The sequence below is a fragment of the Peromyscus californicus genome, unplaced genomic scaffold, assembly GCF_007827085.1.
Source record: "Peromyscus californicus insignis strain IS unplaced genomic scaffold, ASM782708v3 Scaffold_19__1_contigs__length_69161282, whole genome shotgun sequence".
Lineage (NCBI taxonomy): Eukaryota > Metazoa > Chordata > Mammalia > Rodentia > Cricetidae > Peromyscus > Peromyscus californicus.
In genome coordinates this window covers 28,700,937-28,725,629 of record NW_026294491.1, presented here as the reverse complement: position 1 = coordinate 28,725,629, position 24,693 = coordinate 28,700,937, and the positions used below count along the sequence as shown (strand labels likewise).

Sequence of the window (24,693 nt, the reverse complement as noted above, 5' to 3'; positions counted from 1 at the left end):
AGCATGGAAAACAGTACTCTCAGTGCATGGGAAATTGTCTTCTTCATCAGCTTCCATCCCGAGTGACATGGATCCAGTTGTTGTAGGTTCATCTTGGCACTGGTCATTGGACTTGTTGGGCCCCAAAAATGGTTCTCTGTGGAGAAGCCTATGTTCAGAAACCATGTGTGTGTTCCATCAGGGGCTGATTCACCTGAGGAGAGATCACCAGTCAGGCTCTCCACAGAATTCATGTTGACTGCAATATGCCCTGCAGCACTGTTGATGACATTCACGATCAGGACACCACCTTCTGTACTTCTTCAACTGAAGAGGTCTTTTTTCTTGCCTTGAGTGTCTATTGAGAATGGTGTATCTTGCGTCTCTTCCCATCTCCTTTACTTGTTGGAAAAGCAGGTTCACTGGCTTTTCTCTTCAAGGGGAGAAGGAGCTGAAAGGCACCTTGAGGGTTATCATTTAAGCAGGGATCCTGATTCTGCTGATGGCTGTCCCCACAGCTCAGTTTGTATTTGAGGATATTGAAGGTTGCCGTTAAGTTATTTGGTTGCTTGTGTTTCAGAGATGATACAATCTCCTCATGGGTGTAGCCCAGGGTGCACATGGTCTCCATGACCTTTGGAAGGATTTCCTTAGTTTCAGGGGCTGCATGTTCTTTAATGTTGCCCAGCCATTGTCTTTCCTGGAGCTGACATATTGTTATTCTGTGCTGGTTGGGGACCATGAGTAATTGTTCAATGAGGATGATGCAGGGTTTTGACAAGTGGTAAGGAATGGGATACTTTGTGGTGGTGATGACCCTGTACATACCTTCAAAGGTGGTTTCTTCATATGGAAATTGTCCTGTGACCAGTACATATAGGAGAACTCCCAAGCTCCACATATCTCCCTCCAGGCCATCGTAGGGTTTCCTTGCCAAAATCTCTGGAGCCAAATAGACCAAGGTGCCACAAAATTCCTCCAACATCTGCCCCTCTGCCAGCTGTCTGGACATACCAAAGTCACAGAGCTTGACATTGCCAGCTCCGTCAATAAGGATATTTTCCAATTTAATATCACGATGGGCAATTCGTTTTTCATGGAGAAAATGAACCCCTGAAACGACCTGTTGGAATATTGGTCTGACCTCATCCTCCTTTAGAAAGTCTCTATCCCCAAGGAACATATCTAGGTCCTTTCCTGAAAAATATTCCATGATCAGATAAGTTGTTGAACTTGTGTCAACAACATGAAAGAAATGAACTATGTTTCTGTGTTCCACAGATTGAAGTATCTCTACTTCAGTGTTGATGCGAGCCAGGGAATTCTTTTCCTTCTCCAGGACCTTGACAGCCACCTGTGTATGTGTAGGAAGGTGGCAGGCAAGCTTCACCTCCCCAAATCCACCAGAGGCTAGAGATGTTAAGATCCTGAAATCCTTTTCAAGGATGTTTTCTTCTGAGGGGCTGGCCATGATGTTCTGCTCAATTAGGACACTTTATCTTGTTGCCAATTCCTGGGACAAACAACATGAAAGAGAATAGTTAATGCAATTTTTGGATGGATGTTTAGTGCTATGAATTCTGTCATGGAATGTGGGACATCCCAAAAAAATCTAATGATGCAGGTCAAGGACATAGAAATACTAGAACACAACCTCCAAGCACTAGATGAGGAATCATAGTAAAGATCAAATATGGAATTACTGATGTACATGTGCAAAGAAAAAGTCTGAGATCAGAGATAGAATGATTTGGGCATTTTTCAAGAATGTATCCAAATGAAAAATCCTGGCCCAAACTGATCAAGAGATTGAAGATAAAAACTTATAAGGGAGAAAATGAGAGGTTATGTCCCAAGCAAACTACAGTCCTGAGGATCTTTCAGGGATGTTTCAACTATTAGACCCCATGAAATTATAAAGTATGAAAGGAACATATAGACGTGTGTGACTATTAATATAAGATAAAAGAAAAACACTTAAAAACTTGAGTCATAAGCCACAGATGTGGTTGGTAACAAAAATGGCTTCAAGCCAAGTAGAGCCCAGGCTTCTTGGATTCCCTGAATTTATCAAAACTGTGGAGAAGAGTGAACACTATGCTGGGGGACTTGCTGGTCAACCTGACACAAACTAGTGTCCTCAGAGAGGAAGGGACCTCAGTTGATGACATGTCTCCATGAGATCCAGCTGTCTGGCATTCTCTCAACTAGTGACCAATGGGGGAGGCACTTGCCCACTGTGAGTGGTGCTATTACTGGACTGATGGTCCTGGGTTCTATAAAAAGCAGGCTCAGTAATCCAGGGGTAGCAATCAAGTAAGCAGCACCCTTCCATGGCCTCTGCAAAATCTCCTGCCTCCAGCAGCCTGCTCTGTTTGAGTTGCTGTCTTGGCTTTGATTGGAGATGAACAACAATCTTGAAAGTATAAGCTGAATAAACCTGTTCCTTCCCAACTTTATTTTTCTGTGTTTTTGTTTTGTTTCTTTGTTGTTCGGTCATGAATTTTTTTTTCAGCAATAGAAACCCAAATTAAGACAAACAATAATGTTACAGAAAAAGAAAGCTAAGGAATGTATTCAAACTGATCTCAGTGCTGGTATTACCCTGAGGCCACAACCAAATAAAGAATGTACAAACAGCTGTCCTTGAAGAATATAGATTGTAAAAAAAGCACAAGGCCCTGGGTTCTGTCATCAGCTCCAGAAAAAAAAGAAGTAAAATTAGTAACAATCAAATTGGAAAACATCATAGTGAATATGGATAGTGTGGCGAATGGTCCACATTCAGCACCCTGACTAGTGTTCTGTTGTGCTATAAGGAAAAAGCTAAAACTAGATGTAGTTTTATGTGAGACAAAGCAGGTCCACAAACAGAAATAGGATGTACTTTGTCTCCTTTAGTTCATGAGGAAGGAGGAGGACGCTGAGCTCTAGAAAAAGTCATAGTATCAGTCACAATGCTGTGGTAGGGGTACTGAAATAGTGCAGGGCAATATGATCAAGGTAAAGTACAGGCATACATGGAAATGTATTGTAGTATGAAATCTAGTAGGTCTTTTAACAAAAGTCCCGTGCACAGATTTTGGAATAAATGCTAAAAGATCAGAGAGACAAAGGAACAAGCCACTGCCAAGTCTTAGCTCTAAGACTCCTCAGCCTGAAAAGCTGTAGTTCCTGTATCCTCATGCCTTATATACTTTTCTCTTCCCAGAGATCACTTCCTTACTAGTGCTGGAATTAAAGACATATGTGCTTCCCAAGCAAAGGCATTAGATCTCTAGTGCTGGGATTAAAGGCATTTGATTCCCAAGTACTGGATTAAAGGTTGTGCTACTACTTCCTGGCTCTGTTTCTCTCCTAGACTGATTCAATCTCATGTAGTCCAGGGTGGCTTTGCACTCACAGAGATCCAGACAGATCTCTGCCTCCCGAGTGCAAGGAGTAAAGGTGTGTACCACCACTGCCTGGTCTCTATTTTTAATCTAGTGGCTTTTAATCTTCTCTGATCATCAAGAAAATTTTACTAAGGGACACAATATATCATCACATAATATAATCAAATTGGGTATGTGTGGCATATAATTAAATATGTTTAAATACTGTAAAATGAATCAAAATGGAAATAAGAGACTTAATTTTCAAAATGAAATAGGGTAACAAATAATGAAGAATGGGACAATACAGGCACAAATTAACCCTAGAACAAAAACCAACATTATAAATATTAATATCAAACAGTAAATATAAATCCCAGGATGCAAAACCAACAAAATTGGAAACATCCTCACTATATTGAGGTCCAGTTGATTAGTGTACTGTAAATCTATCAGGACCATTGTTCCATTCTCCCTGCTGTGTAGGCATCCAACAGTGACTCCAATGTACACGGACAAGGGCCAGCTCCAGGCAAGTGCCCCTTATGGACACATATCTAGTATACTTCATACTGCCTCTTTGTGATTTCACCATAACCAACCAGCCAATCATGACTTGTCAGATTGTTGTTTTCTCAGCTTCTATACCATAAGAGAGCCCTTGTTATTTTTACCATGGCTATTATCAAGGCCCACTTATCTGAATACTGGAGAGGAACGGTTAATTTGCACTACAGCTTTCAACATACCTAGAATCTATGGGTCTGGGAACATCTTGTTCCTCATAGAGGTGTGTTCTTAGGTGTCTTGTGACGTTGCATTAGGAGTTCTCTGTCCACCAGTGACTTATTCCTAGAAAGCTTCACCTCTGTGGCTTCCACAACTTTGCCAGCAACACTAGCTACTGGACACCAAGTGCTCAAAAGGCCTGAGATAAGGTAAACAAAACCACCAAGGTAGTTTGCATGACAATTTTCCCTACAGCCTGGGCATTTGCCCACTCAGTTTTTGGCCTATTTGAGAAACCTAAGGTGGTAGAGCCATGGAGTTCTCAAAAACAACAGAGTAACTTATACAATGATTCATTCACCTTCTTCCTCTCTCCATGGAGTTTATTGGAATTACTTACCGGCTGCAGTCCCGCTAATCCAACAATGGGTGACTTGAACTGAAAGTCGCTGAATCCACGAGAGGCTTGGTCCACAAAGCTGAATCTCTTGACTAGTCTTCGGTATATGCTGGAATCCCAAAGAAGTAGGAACAAATTCCACTGAAGGAATGGGCTTGGTAACAAGGCAAGGGCAAGGGAGAAATGAGCAAAATCCCCCTTCTTCCATGTCCTTATATAGTCTTCTTGCACAAGGTGTGGTCATAATTAAAGGTGTGTCTTCTTGCCTCAAGATCTGGATTAAAGGTGTGTGTTTTAACACCTAGAGATCCTCATTAAAGATAAGTGTTTCCCTGCTCTTGATCCAAAACAAACTAAGCAAATAATAATAATGATAATAATAATAATAATCTCTCTCAAGTGTGCCCTCCATTTCTGCACTGTAGTTCATTCCAGATGCAGTCAAGTTGACAACCAAAAAATAGTCGTCACAGTGGCAGAACTTCATCCCAGGGATTGTGCTTAAGATTAAGGACAATAACTACCCTAGCCTTCTCCATTAACTGTCTCTGCTTTCTGATTTAATTTGAAGATGTGAACTTTTTAGCTTCCCTCTCAGAAATGCAGCATGTCACACAGTATATTATTGTTTCCTGTCAACTTTACATGCAAATATTGGATTACACTAGTCATTGGTCCAGTTTGTTTGATATTGTTTTTTTCTTTTCTTTCTTGGTTTGTTTATTCGAGAGAAGGTTTCTGAGTAACAGCTCTGGTTATCCTAGAACTTCATTTGGAAACTAGGTTGGCCTTGAACTGCAAAGAGATCTACCTGCCTCTGCCTTGAGAATGATAGGATTAAAGCCCAGAGCCACCACCACCTGGTAATATCTGTTTTCTTTTGGATCATAAACACTGCACCAGCACTGGGACTCATCTCAGATATCCTGCTGTTGCCCAGAGTCATGGGAGATTATGATTAGATAGGTCTTTGGGATAGGGAGTGGTGGGTTGAACGTTCCTGTGAATTACAGGCTGCCACCCACCTCTCTTTCCTTCATGTTGGCCTCCCCAAGGCTTGCCAGGCTCACCTTTATGCTTGTAGCCAGCAGGAAGTGCCACTGTCCTGTTCCACCCCACAACATTACCAGATGTGTCTCCCAGCAGGGCAAGCAGTGCAGCCACAGCACATCAGCCCCAAGTTAGAATCTGGCAGGTACACCTAGGACCTGGACTATTTAGGGTTGACAACTGCTTCTGCAAGACCAGCTCCTCCATGTGTTCCAGAAGCTTGTAGATGGAGAAGTTGTTGGGGTTGATGGACTCAAAGTACTGGATCTGTGCCCTGGTAGCACCAGAGTTGATCAGGCTGCTTAGATCTCTGTGGTGATATTTTATTTGTGCACTTCAATAAAGCTTATCTGGGGATCAGTGGAAAAAGTCAGCCAATACATTAAACATAGAGCTCAGACAGTGATAGTACACGCCTTTAATCCTAGCATTCAGGAGGCAGAGAATCATCTGGATCTCTGTGAGTTCAATCCACACTGAGAACCGAGCCATGTGTGGTGGCTCACACCTTTAATTCCAGTGCTAGTTAACCAAAGAGGTCTGGAGGTCTGTACAGACAGACAGGAAGTGATAGAGTTGTGTGGAAAGAGGAAGTGATGTAGCTGGGAGGAGTGAGGAAGTAAGGTGGCAGAATACAGAAAGGCATATACGTGTGAATATACAGGAAGTAGCTCTCTCTTTGGCTGAGGATTTGCTAGCAGTCAGAATGTGGGTGGCACCTTTGTGCTTCTCTGATCTCTCAGTTTTGACCACAACATCTGGCTCAGGATTTTTTATTAATAACACCATTTAGCAATTCATCTTACAGAACTCCCATCAGTCATGCAGGACTTCAGAACATTTCTTTAAGTATTTCACATTCATTTGAGTTTCTTCCTTTGAAATTTCTGTTTAGGTTGTACCCCATTTTTAGATGGAGTATTCTTCTTTTGATATCTAGTTACTGATTTCTTTATACATTGTGAATATTACCCTCCGTTGGATGTGTAGTTAGTGATAATCTTATCCCATTCTATAGGCTGACACTTTGAAGGACAGTGTCCTTTGATGTCAAGAAGCTTCTCAGTTTCATGAGGTCAATTTATTAATTGTTGATCTTAGTATGTGTACTAACAGTGTTCTCTTCAGAAAGTTTTCCTGTGCCAATGATTCCAAGGCTCTTCTCCATTTTATCTTCTATCAGGTTCTGTGTATCTGTTTTTATGGTGAGATCATTTTCTATTTACAGTTGAGTTTTGTACAGGTTGATCAATATGCATCTATTTGGATTTTTCTACTTTCAGCCATCCAGTTTGACCAGTAGCATTAGTTGAAGATGTTGTCTAATTTCCAGTATGGTTTTTTTTTTTTTTTGGTTTCTCTCTCAAATGTCTGGTGTCCATAGGTGTGCGGCTTTATGCCTTGGTCTTCAATTTGATTACATTGAACAGGACATGTATTTTCGGTTTTATGCCATGCTGTTCAAGTTCATGCCATGCTCTTTAAGTTCATGCCATACTGGTAAATAGGGTGTCCATTTAGGAATATTCATCAAAGTACACCAAACCACAAAACAATACAAGTCACTAAAATAGTCAAAATGATAATAGATGGATTGAGCCAAGTTTAGGTGAGGATCACACCTCTCATCCAGTGTGTTAGAGTTCCTCACCCTGCTACCAATTACAAACACACAGACACCACACTCACACATACACAATGGCATACACACAAAAGCACACAAACACTGAATGCCTCTTTGCTATTGGTGCTTCTTACCAGACCCAGGGCTGGACATAAGGCACATCTACCCACTGAGCATCTAGCTTCCCAGCTTTGATTGTGCTTTTATGAAGTAGAGCATGACAAACAAAGTGTTTATTGGTGTCTTAGAGACAATTCCAAGTCTCTGCTAAGCAATGATTCTCAGCACACCCCAACTAGAAAACAAAGACCCACCAGATGAACCACTGATTATTCTGTTCATACCAATCAACGTGGTGCGTCAAGCTAATGAACACCACAGGTTAGAGGAATCTACAGAAAGATGCAGTCTAGAGAGATGGATGAGGATATACAATCATGAGTCCCTGATTTCAAATCATCTGTACCCACTTAGAAAGCTAGGCATGGTGGCAGGTATCTGTAGCCCTAGGATTGGTGGGCACAGAGACAGGAATACCACAGTGACTCTTGGCCAGACAGTTTATGCATAATGGTATCTTCCAGGTTATGTGAAATTCTCTTTCTCAAAAGTTAGGTGAAAAGTGATAGAGGAGGACACTGGACATCACAGATCTCTGTCTTCATTATACACTCAAGGGTGTGCGACACCTGTATTAAAAGGCCCACACAAAACACACATATGCTGGGGAAGGGGAAACTAATAGAATATATTGTACGAAAACATCTATTTTTACTAAAAGAAAAAACTTTCAATTCTTATAAAGAAATATTTCGAAGTTGACACATAATCATAATATGTTACATTCCATCTTATTAGTGTATTTGAGACAGATTCATCTCTGTTCTTTTACTGTCAAAGTAAGATAAAATAGTTTTGATAAAACATTTGTTAAATGATTGCTTTGTTTACTAAAGGGGGAAAAAAGCACTCAAAATAGTATTGTCAAAATGACAATACAATCTGCTTTTGCCACCTCACTAGCCCTGATGAGAAATTTTTAAAAATTAAACAATTCAAAGTTTCTATTATGTTTTATATCCTTAATAAAATTTTAAAAGATTATGTATTTTTGAGAATATGATAATTACATCAATTTTCACATACCCCTAAGTTTTCTCTAGGAAGTAGTTCACCAAAACACTAACATGGTGCTGGAAGTCCTTCAAAATATTCAAAAATTATGAATGTATTAACAAGACCCCAAAAATCACTGAGCATGATTCTTTCTGGGATACAACACTACCCCCAACTGGAATGTAAACTTCACATCCAAAAGTCAAAGATTCTGGGCAGGATAAAGTTTAAGCACTTGTCATCAAATCTAACAGCCTGAGCTCGGTTCCCAGAACCCCAAGGCAGAAGGAGAAAACAGACACTGGTAAGTTGTCCTCTGACCTCCACCCATGTGCTCTGGCCTGAGTGCACTCATACATGCGTAAGCCCACAAAAATTTAAATTAAAAAAATCCCTGAAGTGTAGAAATAAAATCCTCATGAACATAATTGCGTAGTCTAATACATTTATTAGCACTGAATAAAAATTGAAAGTAAGAAAAAGATTCAAACAAAAGACATATTACATGGAAGAAAATTCCTTTCCAGTGAATCTTCTCATTGAAATTTTCCCCCAAGTGTATATTTTTGATATTTATCTATTCTCTTACAATCTGGCATATTGTAGCCTATAAATTGTCTATTTTATTTTATATTTAAAAGACCTTGTCTTTAATATGTTGATTCATAAATTCCCTGACCAATTAACTGTCTCAAGACCTCTCATAACTGTTTTTTGAATGATTACTATTTATTCTATTACATGAACTCTGTGCTTTAAGTGCTCTCCTAATAGTCAAGAAATTCTGTGAACATGCGTTTCAAACAAGGCCTGTGCTGTAAATGGAATGACAGGGCATGTGTCCTGCATAGAGAATGGTGCCTGATTCATAGCCCACTCCAGTGTTGGTGGTCAATAAATTTGCAATTGCTATCAAATTTGCAAAGAGCACCAAAGGTCCTTTCAAACAGAAGCCATTAATGTCTAAGAAAAAGAGTATCTTTCCATAAATTTGTTTTTATTAGTAATTATGTATCCTTTTATCTGCTTTTAATAGTACTTATTTGCAGGGCTCACATGTGCTCAAAGATGCTGGAGCAGCAACAAGAGGCCTGCAGGGGTCTGTATGAGGTCCTCTGCACATATGTTATAGTTGTAAGCTTAGTGCTTCTGTGGGGTCCTAACAGTGGGAGCAGGTGTTTCTGTGACTCCCTTGCCTGCTCTTGGGACTCTCTTCATCCTATTGGGTTGTCTTGTCCAGCCTTAATACGAGGCCTTTTGTCTTGTCTTAATGTTCAAGGTTTGTCCTGATTGGCTGTTGTCCTTGGAGGCCTGCTCATCTCTGAAGAGGAAAAGGAGGGGGAGTGGGTCTGGAGGAGAAGGCAGGGAGGGGCCAGCAGGGAGGAGTATAGGGAGGGGAAACTCTGCTAGGGATGTATTGTATGAGAGAAAAAAAACTTTTTTCAATAATAATGATGAAATAATATCTTCTTACACAGATAAAATGCAAATTTTCCCTTTAAAAATGACCAACTTCTCTGTTTTTTTGTTCAACATGAAAATAATTTCACGTAAAAATACATTTATAAAACATCCTGACTTTGGCTCAGTTTCTACTTTATTCCCGAGTACATTGAATAGGCCTCCATGGAGAAGTCAAATGCCAAGGGACAATCCCCCTTACCTCAGAAGTCAGGGCCACTTTTTTCTGCTCCAGCATATGGTGAGGAGCAGGGCTGGGAGAGCACCAAACCCTGAGACCTGTGTTATTTCTACCATGGTACATCATGCCCTTCTCAGATTTTAGGAACTGATTGTGAGAAATGAGCTCTATGGGACCATGAATTATGGTCCAATACATTACATTCCTATCATTACACAGCCTGTCACTCACAGAAGGAAGACACTCCTGAGTGTTTTCCACCCATTTGCCCTGCCCTTCCCTGCCTGACATTTAGCAGCAGGCCCTCCCTCAAAGTCTACTAAAACATTCAACTGACTGTCAACAGCTTGACTAAAAAGATTCACAGTTTCTTATTGTGTGATTTGTCTTTTTCCTATCACTTTATGTACATTCTTTGTAATTTATAAGGTCAGGCAGTTATTACCACATGTTGAATGGATTTTATAGTTTGACATAAACAATTTGCTATAAAATTTCTCTCCTGAAATGAAAATGTGTAAATATTTACATGGTCTGAGTTGTCAGTATTTCCTGTGTAGTTTCTGAGATTTCTATTCTTCTTGGCAAAGATTTCTTTGTTCTTAGAGAAATAAATTACCTCAGGAATTTTTCTTTAACCTGTGGATTTGGTTACATTTTTGTCACTGACTTTATCAGCAGTTCATCTTAGTGGACTTCTGAAAAGAAAACTGTTGCTGTACTTTGTTCAAATGTTTAGCCAGTGGGAAAGTGCCCTGCCTTGCAGTCTTGATGTTCACACTGACTTAAGATGCCAATTTCTTGTACACAGTACGTGTGTGCATGTGTGGATGGGTGCATGCCCAGTGGTGTTTATGCAGATTATCTGCATGTGTATACCTGGGGAGAAAAGACATAAACCTTGGGTGTTATTCTTCAGGTTCAAGCCTTCTTGAATTTTTATATTTAAAATTGGTGTGTGTGTGTGTGTATGTGTGTGTGCGTGTGTGTGTGTGTGTGTGTGTGTGTGTGTGTGTGTGTGTGTGTGTGTGTATAAGAGAGAGGGAGACAAACAGAGACAGAGACAGAGACAGTGACAGAGAGAGGAATAGCTATTGTGCACAGGTGGAGGTCAGAGGATAATTTGTAGGAATCAGATCTCTCATTCAACCATGTAGAGTTCTGGAGATTGAACTCAAATCAACAGGCTGGGTAGCATGCACCTTTACCCGCTGAGCCAGTTCACTAGCCCTTGCTGGCCTGGGATTCGCTATGTAGAACAGGCTGCTCAAAAACTCTTGGAAATTCACCTGCCTCTGCCTCACAAGGGGTGGTATGAAAAGTTTATACCACCATGCCTGGCTTCAAGTATGATAAAGCATCAAGGATAAATTCCTCCAACATTTTGGGGAAGAAATTGTACAATTCTTGTCTTTTTCATTTTGTCCTGGGTGGAAAACAAAAGCTCTAACACTGTGCTACAGCCCTGTCCTCCATATCCCTACAATCACTACAGAGTACCAAAGCTGATGGTATCCTTCCTACCCCATCCTCTGAAGCCAGAATTTGACAAATACCCAAATCTGGCAATGAACAGAAACAACTGAGAAGCTTCTGCACATCAAAGGACACTGTCATTCACAGTGGCAGCCCACAGAATGGGATAAGATTTTCACTAACTACACAACCAACAGAGAGATAATATTCACAATAGAACTTACTAACTAGATATTAAAAAACAAACAATCCACCTAAAAATGGGTACAACCTAAACAGAATTTTTTTCATACTTTTATCTTGGATTGTTTATTCTTTTGTTTGTTATTGGACAGTCTTTTTCTTTTCTTATGATCCCCTGTTTTCCCTCTCATTTTTTTTTTCCAATGTCCCTGGGCTGTGGTGGTACACACCTTTTATTTTTCTTCTATTTTTTTAAATTAATTAATTAATTGATTGATTGATTGATTTTGGGTTTTTTGAGACAGGGTTTCACTGTGTAGCTTTGCACCTTTCCTGGAACTCACTCTGTAGCCCAGGCTGGCCTCGAACTCACAGAGATCCACCTGCCTCTGCCTCCCAGTGCTGGGATTAAAGGCGTGTGCCACCACCGCCCGGATGGGAGGAGGTCTTAAATACAGGCTTACAGCACAATGGGAGAACCCTGGAGGGCAGAAGTTTGTTATCGATCCTAAACAGAATTTTTAAAAGAGAAAACTTAAATGAATATGAAACATTTAAAGAAATGTTCTGAAGTCCTGCAGGACTGATGGAGGCCCGAAGCCTACATGGGACCCTGTTGTATGATGTGACTCCTCCTGCCATTTAAAATTACAACACTAGGTCCACTGGCAGCCCCTAACTTGGGGCTGCTGTGACTGCAGCCAGCACTGCTTGCCCTGCTGGGAGGCCCACCTAGTGGTAGCAGGGGTGGGGGTGGGACAGTGGTGCTGCCTGCAGGCTAAAAGCATAAAAGTAGAGCCTGGCAAGCCTTGAGGAGGCCAACATCAAGGTGAGGAGGACAACATCAAGGAAAGAGAGGTGGGTGGCAGCCTGGAATTAACAAGGAACTTTCCACCCACACCCCTACCCCAAAATCCTGCCAAGACCACCTTGACTCTGGGCAACAGGAGGATATCCGAGAAGATTCCCAGTGGTGGTACAGTATTTACGTCAAAAGAAAACAGAAACTGCCCCTTGGGAATGGCTGTGGGCTTTAATCCCAGCATTCTCAAGGCAGAGGCAGGCAGATCTCTGGACTTCAAGGCCAACCTGGTTTATAAATGGAGGTCCAGGATAACCAGAGCTGTTACAAAGAGAAAGGTTCTTTCTAAAAACAAAACAAAAAAGAAAAAGAAACTTGATCAATGACTAATTGCATTGAATATTTACATGAAAAGCTGACAGGACACAATAATATACTGTATGTCAGGATGCAGTTTTCCAATGTCCTTAAGGGCCTGAGTGGGAAGCTGAAAGCCTCACATCTTCAAATTAAAACAGGAAGCAGAGAGAGCTAATGGACAAGGCTAGGCTAGTTAATGTCCTTAATCACAAGGACAATCCCAGTGATGGACTTTTGCCACTGTGATGGCTATTTTTGGTTGTTTGGTTGTCAACTTGACTGCATCTGGAATGAACCACAGTCCAGAAATGGAGGGCACACCTGTGAGAGACTAATTTCTGCTTGGTTTCTTCTGGATGAAGAGGAGGGAAACAACTATCTTTAAAGAGGATCTCTGGTGGGAAGACACACACCTTTAAACCAGATCTTGAGGCCAGAAGACACACCTGTAATTTCGGCCACACCTTCTGCACTAAGACTATATAAGGACGTGGAAAAAGGAGGCTTTTGCTCATTTCTCCCTTGCCCTCACCTTGTTAACAAGCCCATTCTTTCAGTGGAATTAGAGCCTACTTATTTGAGATTCCAGCATATACTGAAGACCAGCGGAGAGATCCAGCATTGTGGACCAAGCCTCTTCTGGATTCAGGGACTTTCAGTTCACAGTCACCCATTGTTGGATTAGCTGGACTGCTGCCTGTAAGTAATTCCAATAAACTCCAGAAGAGACAGAGAGAGAGAGAGAGAGAGAGAGAGAGAGAGAGAGAGAGAGAGAGAGAGAGAGAGAGAGAAGAGGAGAGAGAGATTGAATCATTGTATCAATTACTCTGTTGTTATTGTGAACTCTAATTAATACAATAAACAAGGCTCTACCCCCTGACTTTTCCCAAATAGGCCAAAAACTGGTGGTTAAATGACCAGACTGTAAGGACATTTCTCATTCAAACTACCACAGAGGTTTGTTGACCTTATCTCAGGCCTTTTGAGCACTTGGTTTCTAGTAGCAAGTGCTGCTTGGAAAGTTGTAGAAGCCACAGAGGGGAAGCTTTCTAGAAAGTAAGTCACTGGTGGACAGAGAACTTTTTTTTTTTCTCTCAAGATAGGGTTTCTCTGTGTAGTTTTGTTGCCTGTCCTGGATCTCACTCTATAGACCAGGCTGGCCTTGAACTCACAGAGATCCACCTCCTCTGTCTTCCGAATAATGAGATTAAAGGCTTGTGCCACCACCTCCCTGCAGACAGTGAACTTCTAATGCCAAGTCACCAGCCATGTAACAACCCAGATCTACAAGGAACAAGATGTTCCCAGCCCCATAGCTTCTGTGTCTGTTGAAAGTCTATGTGCAACTAAACCCTTCCTCCCTAGAATTGATTCCTCACTGGGACTTGATCACAGCCATGATAAAAGTAACTACGACCCTGTTACAGTATAGAAGCTGAGAAAAAACAATCTGACAAGCCATGATTGGTTGGTTGCTTGTGGTGAAATTACAAAGGCAGTATGAAGAATACTAGATACTAGTCCATAAGGGGAACTGCCTGCAGGGAGAATGGAACAATGGTCCTGATAGATTTGGAGTTCTCTAATCAACTGGACCTCAACATATTCCTATTTTAGGTTTTTTAGTTTGTTTGTTTGTTTGTTTGTTTTTTGTTTTTTTGAGACAGGGTTTCTCTGTGTAGCTTTGCACCTTTCCTGGAACTTACTCTATAGCCCAGACTGGCCTTGAACTCACAGAGATCTGTCTGCCAGGATTAAAGGTGTGGGTCACCACTCCCTGCAGTTTGTACTGTCTTTATTAATTGAGCTTATTTAGTTGTTGACTCGGGGTACTACAGGCACTGAGATTAGTTTGAATACATTCTTTGCTTTCTCTTTCATGAAGTGTTTTCTTTAACATTGGTGTTTGTTTGTCTTAATTAGGGTTTCTATTGCTGCAAAATAAAACCCAAAAACAACAAAAAAGAACACGATGACAAAAAACATACCCACAATGAAACAAACAAACAGAAAAACAAACAAACAAAAAACCAAAAATAAATTTGGGGAGGAAAAGTTTTATTCAGCTTACACTTCCAGATTGCTGTTCTTCTTAAGAAAGTCAGGACAGTAACTCAAACAGCAGGATCCGGGAGGCAGGAGCTGATGCAGAGGCCATGGAAGGTTGCTGCTTACTTGATTGCTACCTCTGGCTTACTCAGCCTGATTGTATAGAACCCAGGACCACCAGCCCAAGGATAGCACCACTCACAATGGGCAAGTGCCTCTCCCATTGGTCACTAGTTGAGAGAATGACAGACAGCTGGATCTCATGAAGACATGTCATCAACTGAGGTCCCTTCCTCTCTGAGGACTCTAGTTTGTGTCAGGTTGACCAACAAGTTCCCCAGCACACTGTTCGCACTTTCCAACGTTTTGATAAATTCAGGGAATCCAAGAATCCTGGGCTCTACTTGGCTTGAAGCTAATTTGTTACGAGCCACACCAGTTGGTTATGACTCAAGTCTTTAAGTGCTTTTCTTTGATCTTATTTTAATATTCACACACGTCTAGGTATTCCTTTCATACTTTCTAATTTTCTGGGGTCTAGGAGTTGAAACATCCCTGACAGATCCTCTGGACTGTAGTTTGGTTAGGACATAACCCCTCTTTTCTCCCGCTATAAGTTTGTATCTTCAATCTCTTGATCAGTTTGGGCCAGGATTTTCATTTGGATATATTCTTGAAAAATGACCAAGTCACTCTATCTCTGATCTCAGTCTGTTCCTTTGCACATATACATCAGCAATTCCATCTTTGACCTTTACTATGATTCCTCATCTAGTGCTTGGAGGTTGTGTTCTAGTGTTTCTATGTCCTTGACCTGCATCATTAGATTGATTGGGATGTCCCACATTCCATGACAGAATTCATAGCACTAAACATTCATCCTAAAATTGCATTAACTATTGTTTCTGGTGTTGTTTGTCCCAGGAATTGACAACAAGATAAAGTGTCCTAATTGAGCAGAACATCATGGCCAGCCCCTCAGAAGAAAACATCCTTGAAAAGGATTTCAGGATCTTAACATCTCTAGGCTCTGGTGCATATGGGGAGGTGAAGCTTGCCTGCCACCTTCCTACACAGACACAGGTGGCTGTCAAGGTCCTGGAGAAGAAAAAGAATTCTCTGGCTCGCATCAACACTGAAGCAAAGATACTTCAGTCTGTGGAACACAGAAACATAGTTCATTTTTTTCATGTTATTGACACAAGTTCAACCACTTTTGTGATTATGGAGTATATTGCAGGAAAAAACCTGGAATATTTAATCAGGGAGAGATACTTTCTAAAGGAGGATGAGGTAAGACCAATATTCCAACAGGTCGTTTCAGGAGTTCATTTTCTCCACCAAAAACGAATTGCCCATCGTGATATTAAATTGGAAAATATCCTTATTGACGGAGCTGGCAATGTCAAGCTCTGTGACTTTGGTATGTCCAGAGAGCTGGCAGAGGGGCAGATGTTGAAGGAATTCTGTGGCACCTTAGTCTACTTGGCTCCAGAGATTTTGGCAAGGAAACCATATGATGGACTGGCGGGGGATATGTGGAGCTTGGGAGTTCTCCTATATGTGCTGGTCACAGGAAAATTTCCATATGAAGAAACCACCTATGAACGTATGTACAGGCTCATCACCACCACAATGTTTCCCTGTCCCTACAACGTGTCAGAACCCTGTGTAATCATCATTGCACGATTACTCATGGTCCCCACCCTGCACAGAATAACAATATGTCAGCTCCAGAAAAGCGGATGGCTGGGCAACATTAAAGAACATGCAGCACCTACAGCTAAAGAAATCCTTCCCAGGGTCGTGGAGACCATGTGCACCATGGGATATACCTGTGAAGACATTGTATCATCCCTAAAACACAGGCAACCAAATAATTTAACGGCAACCTTCAATATCCTCAAATACAAACTGAGCTGTGGAGACAGCCATCAGCAAAATAAAAAGCCCTGGTTAAATGACAGTCCTATAGGTGCTGTTCGCCCCCTTCTCCCCTTGAAGAGGAGAGCAAGTGAACCAGCCTTCCCAACAAGTACAGGAGAAGGGAACAGACATTTTCATGAGGAGGGTGTGGAAGGAAGAGGCAGGAGATGCCAAAGCTACCAAATGCTCAACAGATACAGAAAATAAAGCCTGTGAAGAATAAACTGTCCCACAAGGAGATGTCCTGATGGCTAATGTCATCAACAGTGCTATAGGATTCATTGCAGTCAATGCAAATTCTGTAGACAACCGGCCTGGTGAACTTTCCTCAGGTGAATCAGCCCAGATGGAACACTCAACAGGTTTCTTATCATGGGCTTCTTCACAGAGGAACCATTCATGAGGCCCAATATGCCCAATGACCAGCCCCAGGATGAACCTACATCCTTGGGGTCCAGGCTACTCAGAGGCTGGAAGCTGATGAAGAAGAGAATTTCCCATGCACTGAGAGCACTGTTTTTTGGTTCCAAGCCCACTCCATTGTGAGCCCTGAATTCCTGTGTAAGATACAAAGAAATGAGAGGACTGTGCATTGCATAAGAGGCCCAGTTCTTTGGCCACCTCCATTGTATCTTGACTATGTTATTTTAATAAATATCCTTTTGTAAATGACAAGTATACTATCTCAGAGGGCACCTGCAAGGTATATCTCCCCTACAGTCGAAGCCACACACACACAAACACAAATATGAATGTATGAATATATAAAACTTGATGTCACAGCCTGCTTGGTATAGAACCATAAATTGTAAGCCTTCCACATTGCTAACATTCAGGACCTACCCAGTACCCGCATTTTCTATAAACAAAGCCCCAAATATGCATATAGGTCTGTGTACCAGGTCTTGCTAGGTATTCCCTCCCCTACTGCACAGTTAACCCCTCTCTTCTCTCTCCTCTCTTTCTCAACACACACACACACACACACACACACACACACACACACACACACACACCCTTCACACATACTCAAAGGTAGATTTTCAGCAACCCCACATCTGACAGAGGGCTGATCTCCAAAATATATAATGAACTCAAGAATCTAGACATCAAAAATAATGAACAATCCAAATTAAAAAAACAAACTATAGAGCTAAACAGAGAATTCTTAAAGGAAGAATTTCAAACAGCTAAAAGACATTTAAGGAACTGCTCAGGATCCTTAGTCATCAGGGAAATGCAAATCAAAAAACTCTGAGATATGATCATACACCTGTCAGAATGGCTAAGATCAAAAGCACTGCAGACAAATTATGTTGGAGCAGATGTGGAGCAAGGGAAACACTCCTTCACTGTTAGTGGCAGTGTAAACTTGTACAGCCCCTCTGGAAATCAGTGTGGTGATTTCTCAGAAAATTGGGAATCAGTCTTCCTCAAGACACAACTCTACCACTCTTAGGCACACACCCAAAGAATGCTCAATCATACCACAGGGACACATGCTCAACTATGTTCATAGCAGTGTTTTTCATATTAGCCAGAACCTGGAAACAAAGTAGATGCCCCCAAATGAAGAATGGATGAACTCATATGGTACATATACACAATGGAGTACTACTCAGCAGAGAAAAACAATGACATCATGAAATTTGATGGAACTAGAAAATATCATCCTGAGTGAGGCAACCCAGACTCAGAAAGACAAACATGGTATGTACCCACTCATAAGTGGATAGTAGATGTAAAGCAAAGGATAACCAGACAACAACCCACACATCCAGAGAAGCTAGCTAACAAGGAAGACCCAAAGAGGGATGCATGGATTGCTCGGGAAAGGGAAAATAGATGAGATCTCCATAAGTAAACTGGGGATAAGAGGTGGGAAATGGAGGGTAGGGGATAGGGGATGAGAACATAAGGGAATGGGATGTTTGAGCTGGAACAGGGATAGAGTGGGAAAGCAATGAAAGAGGTCCCATGATAGTGGGAGATATCATGGGGTAGGGAGAAACCCAGGATAGGGAAGTTGCCAGGAATCCCCAAGGATGACCCCAGCTTGGACTACTAGAAATAGTGGAGAGGGGGCCTGAAGTAAACCGGCTTGCCTCAGTGATCAGATCGGTGAATACCCTGTCATCACAGAGCTTTTCTGCAATGACTGATGGAAGCAGATGCCGAGATACAAGGCCAAACATCATGCAAAGCTTCAGAAGTCTAGTCAAAGACAGAAAATTCTATGAGCAAGGGATTATATGAGCAAGTGCATCAGGATCATGATGGGGAAACCTTCCAGGACAACCAAACCAAACTAGTGGGAACTCATGAAAGTTGGATCTTTGGCTGTGGAGCCTGCATGGGACTGGACTAGGCCCTCTGCATGACAAGACATTATGTAGCTTGATCTGCTTGGGGGCCCCCTTGTGGTAGGATCATAATCCATCCATGGTGCATGAGCATGCTTTTTGGGGCCCACTACCTATGATGGGAATGTGATGCAGCCTTGAGGCAGGGGGAACGACTTGGATGTTCCTCTGCTGGAGGTGCCTCCCCATTGGAGGCTCTTGCCTTCTTGTAGGAGGAGTTGGGGGTGGTTTGGAGTGAGAGGTGAGGGGTAGTGGGAGGGAAGTTGGGGGTTGATTGTTGTGTAAAATGAATGAAATTTTTTCTTATTAAAAAACAACCTAAGTTAAAAAAAAAATAAAAGCAGAGGAATCCGAGGAACCTGACCAAAATAAAAAAAAAAAAAAGATTATCCACCATGATCAAACTGACTTCACCCCATAGATGTATGCGTAGCAGGAATCTTAGAAGGTCTAATTAATAAAATCAAACCTGAGCCAGGTATTGGGGTGAACACTAGAAGGTCAGAAGGACAGAACAAGGCACAGCTAATCTCACCTGACCAACTTCTCAGCTGGTCTTATTTCCTCAGACTGGAAGCTTCTGTGTCCTCATCCCAATGACTCTCAGCTGAACTGTGTTGCTCAAAGCCTAAAAGCTTAACCAGCCAAATGCTTCTAGTTTCTGGTCTTCAAACCTTATATACCTTTCTGCTTTCTACCATCACTCCCTGGGATTAAAGGCTGGCTTTCTGGGGTTAAAGGCGAGAGTCACCATGCTTGGCTGTATCCAATGTCGCCTTGAATTCACAGAGATCCCAGATGGATTTCTGCCTCTGGAATGCTAGGATTAAAGGCGTGTGTGCCAACATTTTTCTAGCCTAAGTATCTAGTGGCTTTTCTGTTCTCTGACCCCAGATAAGTTTATTAGGGTACACAATATTTTGGGGAACACAATACCACCACATGTATGGATCATTCAAGACACATAAATCAATAAATATGATCCACCATACAAACAAATTAAAAGACAAAACCACATTTTCAACTCATTGAGTGCAGAAAAGGCCTTTGACAATATCCAACATCCCTTCATGATAAAAGTCCTGAAGAGATTAGAGATACAAGGGCTTGCCTAAACAGAATAAAGACAGGCTACAGAAAGTTGAAAACCAACATCAACTTAAATGGAGAGTAATTTAAAGCAATTCTACTAAAATCAGTAAAAAGACAGGTTTTCCAATCTCTCCATACATCTTCAATATAGGACTTGATGTCTTAGCTAGAGCAAGAAGACAACTGAAGGAGATCGAGGGGACATAATGGGAAAGGAAGTGGTCAAGGTAGCTTTATTTGCGAACGATATCATAGTATACATAAATGATCATAAAGAATCCACTCAGAAACTCCTATAGTTGATTCACACTTTCAACAAAGAAGCTGCATACAAATTAACTTAAAAAAATCAGTAGCCCTCCTATATAAAATTGAAAATTCAAATGAGAAAAGAACTCAGGGAAACAATACCATTCACAATAGCCTCAAATAATATAAAGTATCTTTGGGTAAAACTAACCAAGAAAGTGAAGAACATGTTTGATTGATTAAAAAAAAGGAAGTTATCAGAATATGGAAAGATCTCCCATGCTCATGTACCAGTAAGATTAATGTAATAAAAAGAGTCATCCTACCAAAATCAATTTACAAACTCAATACAACCCCCACTAAAAGTCCAAAGCAATTTTTCACAGATCTTGAAAGGACAATTTTCAGCTTCTTATTGAATAACAAAAAACATAGGATAGCTAAAAGAATCCAGAGTCATAAAATAACTGTATGTGATACAATTTTTCTTTTTTATTTTTAGTTGTACTACAGAGTGATAGTCATAGAAACAGCATGGCGTGAACCCGAAAAACATGTGCTGATCAATGTAATCAAATTGAAGACCAAGATATAAAGCCACAAACCTATGGACACAAGATTTTTAAGAGAGAAACCAGAAACACACACTGGAAATTAGACAACATCTTCAACTAATGCTACTGGTCAAACTGGATGGCTGCATGTAGAAAAATTGAAATAGATGCATATTGATCAACTTGTACAAAATTCAACTGGAAATAGACAAAAGATCTCACCATAAAAAACAGATACACAGAACCTGGTAGAAGAAAAAATGGGGAATAGCCTTGGACTCATTGAAACAGGAAAACTTTCTGAACAGAACACGGTTAGTACACATACTAAGATTAACAATTAATAAATTGACCTCATGAAACTGAGAAGCTTCTGCACAACAAAGGACACTGTCCTTCAAAGTGTCAGCCTACAGAATGGGATAAGATTTTCACTAACTACACATCCAACAGAGGGATAATATTCACAATATATGAAGAAATCAATAACTAAATATCAAAAAAATGAATACTCCATCTAAAAATGGGGTACAACCTAAACAGATTTTTTCAAAGGAAGAAACTCAAATGAATGTGAAACTTAAAGGAATGTTCTGAAGTCCTGCATGTCTGATGGGGTTTCTGTAAGACGAATTGCTAAATGGTCATTTTATTAAAAAAAAAAAAAAAAAAAAAAACCCTGAGCCAGATGTTGCAGTCAAAACTGAGAGATCAGAGAAGCACAAAGGAACCAGCCACATTCTGACCCCTAGGAAATCTTCAGCCAAAGAGAGAGCTACTTCCTGTATATTCACACCTATATGCCTTTGTGTGCTCTGCCACCTTACTTCCTCACTCCTCCCAGCTACATCACTTCCTCTTTCCACCCAGCTCTATCACTTCCTGTCTGTCTGTACAGACCTCCAGACCTCTTTGGTTAACTAGCACTGGGATTAAAGGCATGAGCCACCACACATGGCTCTGTTCCCAGTGTGGATTGAACTCACAGAGATCCAGATGATTCTCTGCCTCCTAAATGCTAGGATTATAAAGGCGTGTACTACCACTGCCTGAGCTCTATGTTTAATATATTGTCTGACTTTTTCCTCTGATCTCCAGATAAGCTTCGTTGAAGTGCACCAATAAAATATCACCACAGAGTTCTAAGCAGCCTGATCAACTCTGGTGCCACCAGGGCACAGATCCAGTGCTTTGAGTCCATCAACCCCAACAATTGCTCCATCTACAAGCTTCTGGAACACATGGAGGAGATGGTCTTGCAGAAGCAGTTGTCAACCCTAAACAGTTCAGGTCCTAACTGCATCTTCCTGACCCTAACTTGGGACTGATGTGCTGTGGCAGCACTGCTTGCCCTGCTGGGAGACACATCTGGTAATGGTGTGGGTGGGACAGGACAGTGGCACTTCCTGTGGGCCACAAGCATAAAGGTGAGCCTGGCAAGCCTTGGGGAGGCCAAGAGCAAGGAAAGAGAGGTGGGTGGCAGCCTGAAATTTGCAAGGAACTTTCTACCCCCCTTCCCTACCCCACAGCCATACCTAAGCACAATCTACCCTGACTCTGGGCAGCATCAGGATATCTGAGATGAGTCCCAGTGCTGGTACAGTATTTATGGTCAAAAGAAAAGATAAACTACAAGGTAGTGATAGCTCTTGGCTTTAATCCTAGCATTCTCAGGGCAGAGGCAGGCAGATCTCTGTGGATTTCAATGGCAACCTGGTTTACATGGAGTTCTAGGATAACAAGAGCTGTTTCTCGGAGAAACCCTCTCTCGAATAAACAAAACAAAAGGAAAAGAAAAAGACAACAACAAACAAACTGAACCAATGACTAACTGCATTGAATATTTGCATGTAAAGCTGACTGGGCACAAAAACACACTGTGTGACAAGCTGTAGTTTTCCAATGTCCTTAGACCTGAGAGGGAAGTTGAAAATTTCACATCTTCAAATTAAATCAGAAAGCAGAGAGAACTAATGGAGAAGGCTAGGCTAGTTAATGTCCTTAGTCTTAAGGACAACCCAAGGATAAATTTCTGCCACTGTGATGGCTATTTTTGGTTGTCAACTTGACTGCATCTGGAATGAACAACAATCCAGAAATGGAGGGCACACCTGTGAGAGATTATGTTGTTTTGCCTAGTTTGTTCTTCATCGAGAACAGGGAAACACCCATCTTTAATGAGGATGTCTAGGTGTTAAGACACACACCTTTAATCCGGATCTTGAGACAAGAAGACACACCTTATTTTTGGCCACACCTTGTGCAGGAAGACTATATAAGGACATGGAAGAAGGAGGCTTTTGCTCATTTCTCCCTTGCCCATGCCTTGTTACCAAGCCCATTCCTTCAGTGGAATTAGTTCCTACTTCTTTGGGATTCCAGCATGTGCTGAAGACCAGCCAAGAGATCCAGCTTTGTGGACCAAGCCTCTCCTGGATTCAGGGACTTTCAGTGCACAGTCAGCTATTGTTGGATTAGCTGGACTGCAGCCTGGAAGTAATTCCATTAAACTCCAGAGAGAGAGAGAGAGAGAGAGAGAGAGAGAGAGAGAGAAGGAGATTAAATCATTGTATAAGTTACTCTGTTGTTATTGAGAACTCTGACTAATACAATCACCAAGGCTGTACCCCCTGACTTTTCCAAAATAGGCCAAAAACTGGTGGTCAAATGCCCAGACTGTAGGGACATTTCTCATGCAAACTACCACAGTGGTGTTGTTAACCATATCTCAGGCCTTTTGAGCACTTGGTGCAATCTGACAAACCATGATTACTGGTTGGTTATGGTGAAATTACAAAGAGGCAGTATGAAGAATACTAGATACTAGTCCATAAGGGGCACTGCCTGCAGCTGGGCCTTGTCCTTGTACATTGGAGTCACTGTTGGATGCCTACACAGCATGGAGAATGAAACAATGGTCCTGATAGATTTACAGTTCTCTAATCAACTGTACCTCAATATAGTGAGGATGTTTCCCATTTTGTTGGTTTTACATCCTGGGATTTATGTTTGCTGTTTGATATTTATATTTATAATGTTGGTTTTTGTTCTAGGGTTAATTTGTGCCTATATTGTCCCATTCTTCACTAATTGTTATCCTATTATCAGTTTTGAAAACTAAGTCTCTTTCTTCCATTTTGATTCTTTTTTCTTGTATTTAAACATATTTAAGCATGTGCCACATGTACCCAATTTGGTTATACCATGTGGTGATATATTGTGTCCCCTAATAAAATTTGCTTGAAGATGAGAGATGAGAAAAAGCCATTTATTTAAAAATAGAGACAGGGCAGTGGTGGTACACACCTTTACTCCTTGCACTGGGAGGCAGAGCTCTGTTTGGATCTCTGTCAGTGCAAAGCCACCCTGGAGTACATGAGATTGAGTCATTCTAGGAGAGAAACAGAGCCAAGAAGTAGTGGCACACACCTTTAATCCCAGTACTTGGGAATCACATGCCTTTAATCCCAGCACTTGAGATCTCATGCCTTTGCTTGTGAAACACCTATGTCTTTAATTCCAGGACTAGGAAGTTGGTAAGAGAAAAGTATAGAAGGCATGAGGAGACAAGAACTAAAGCTTTTCAGGCCGAGGAGTCCTGGTGATAAGACAGGGCAGGGGCTTGATCCTTTGTCTCTCTGATCTTTCAGCATTTACCCCAAAATCTGTCTCCAGGACTTTCCTAAAAGACCTACTAGATTTCCTACTACAAAACATTTTCATAT

The 24,693-nt window shown here is 41.3% G+C and overlaps 2 protein-coding genes across 2 annotated transcripts; one reads left to right on the top strand and one right to left on the bottom strand.

Annotated features, from left to right (window-relative positions):
- Positions 1-337: 337 nt before the first annotated feature.
- Positions 338-1,450, bottom strand: LOC128114687 (putative sperm motility kinase W). Its single transcript, XM_052744874.1, has one exon. It carries the CDS (start codon positions 1,448-1,450, stop codon positions 338-340), a length of 1,113 nt encoding a protein of 370 aa, XP_052600834.1.
- Positions 1,451-15,750: 14,300 nt separating this feature from the next.
- Positions 15,751-16,917, top strand: LOC128114680 (putative sperm motility kinase W). The gene has a single exon (XM_052744868.1). The coding sequence runs from the start codon at positions 15,751-15,753 to the stop codon at positions 16,915-16,917; it is 1,167 nt and encodes a 388-aa protein (XP_052600828.1).
- The last annotated feature ends 7,776 nt before the right edge of the window (positions 16,918-24,693 follow it).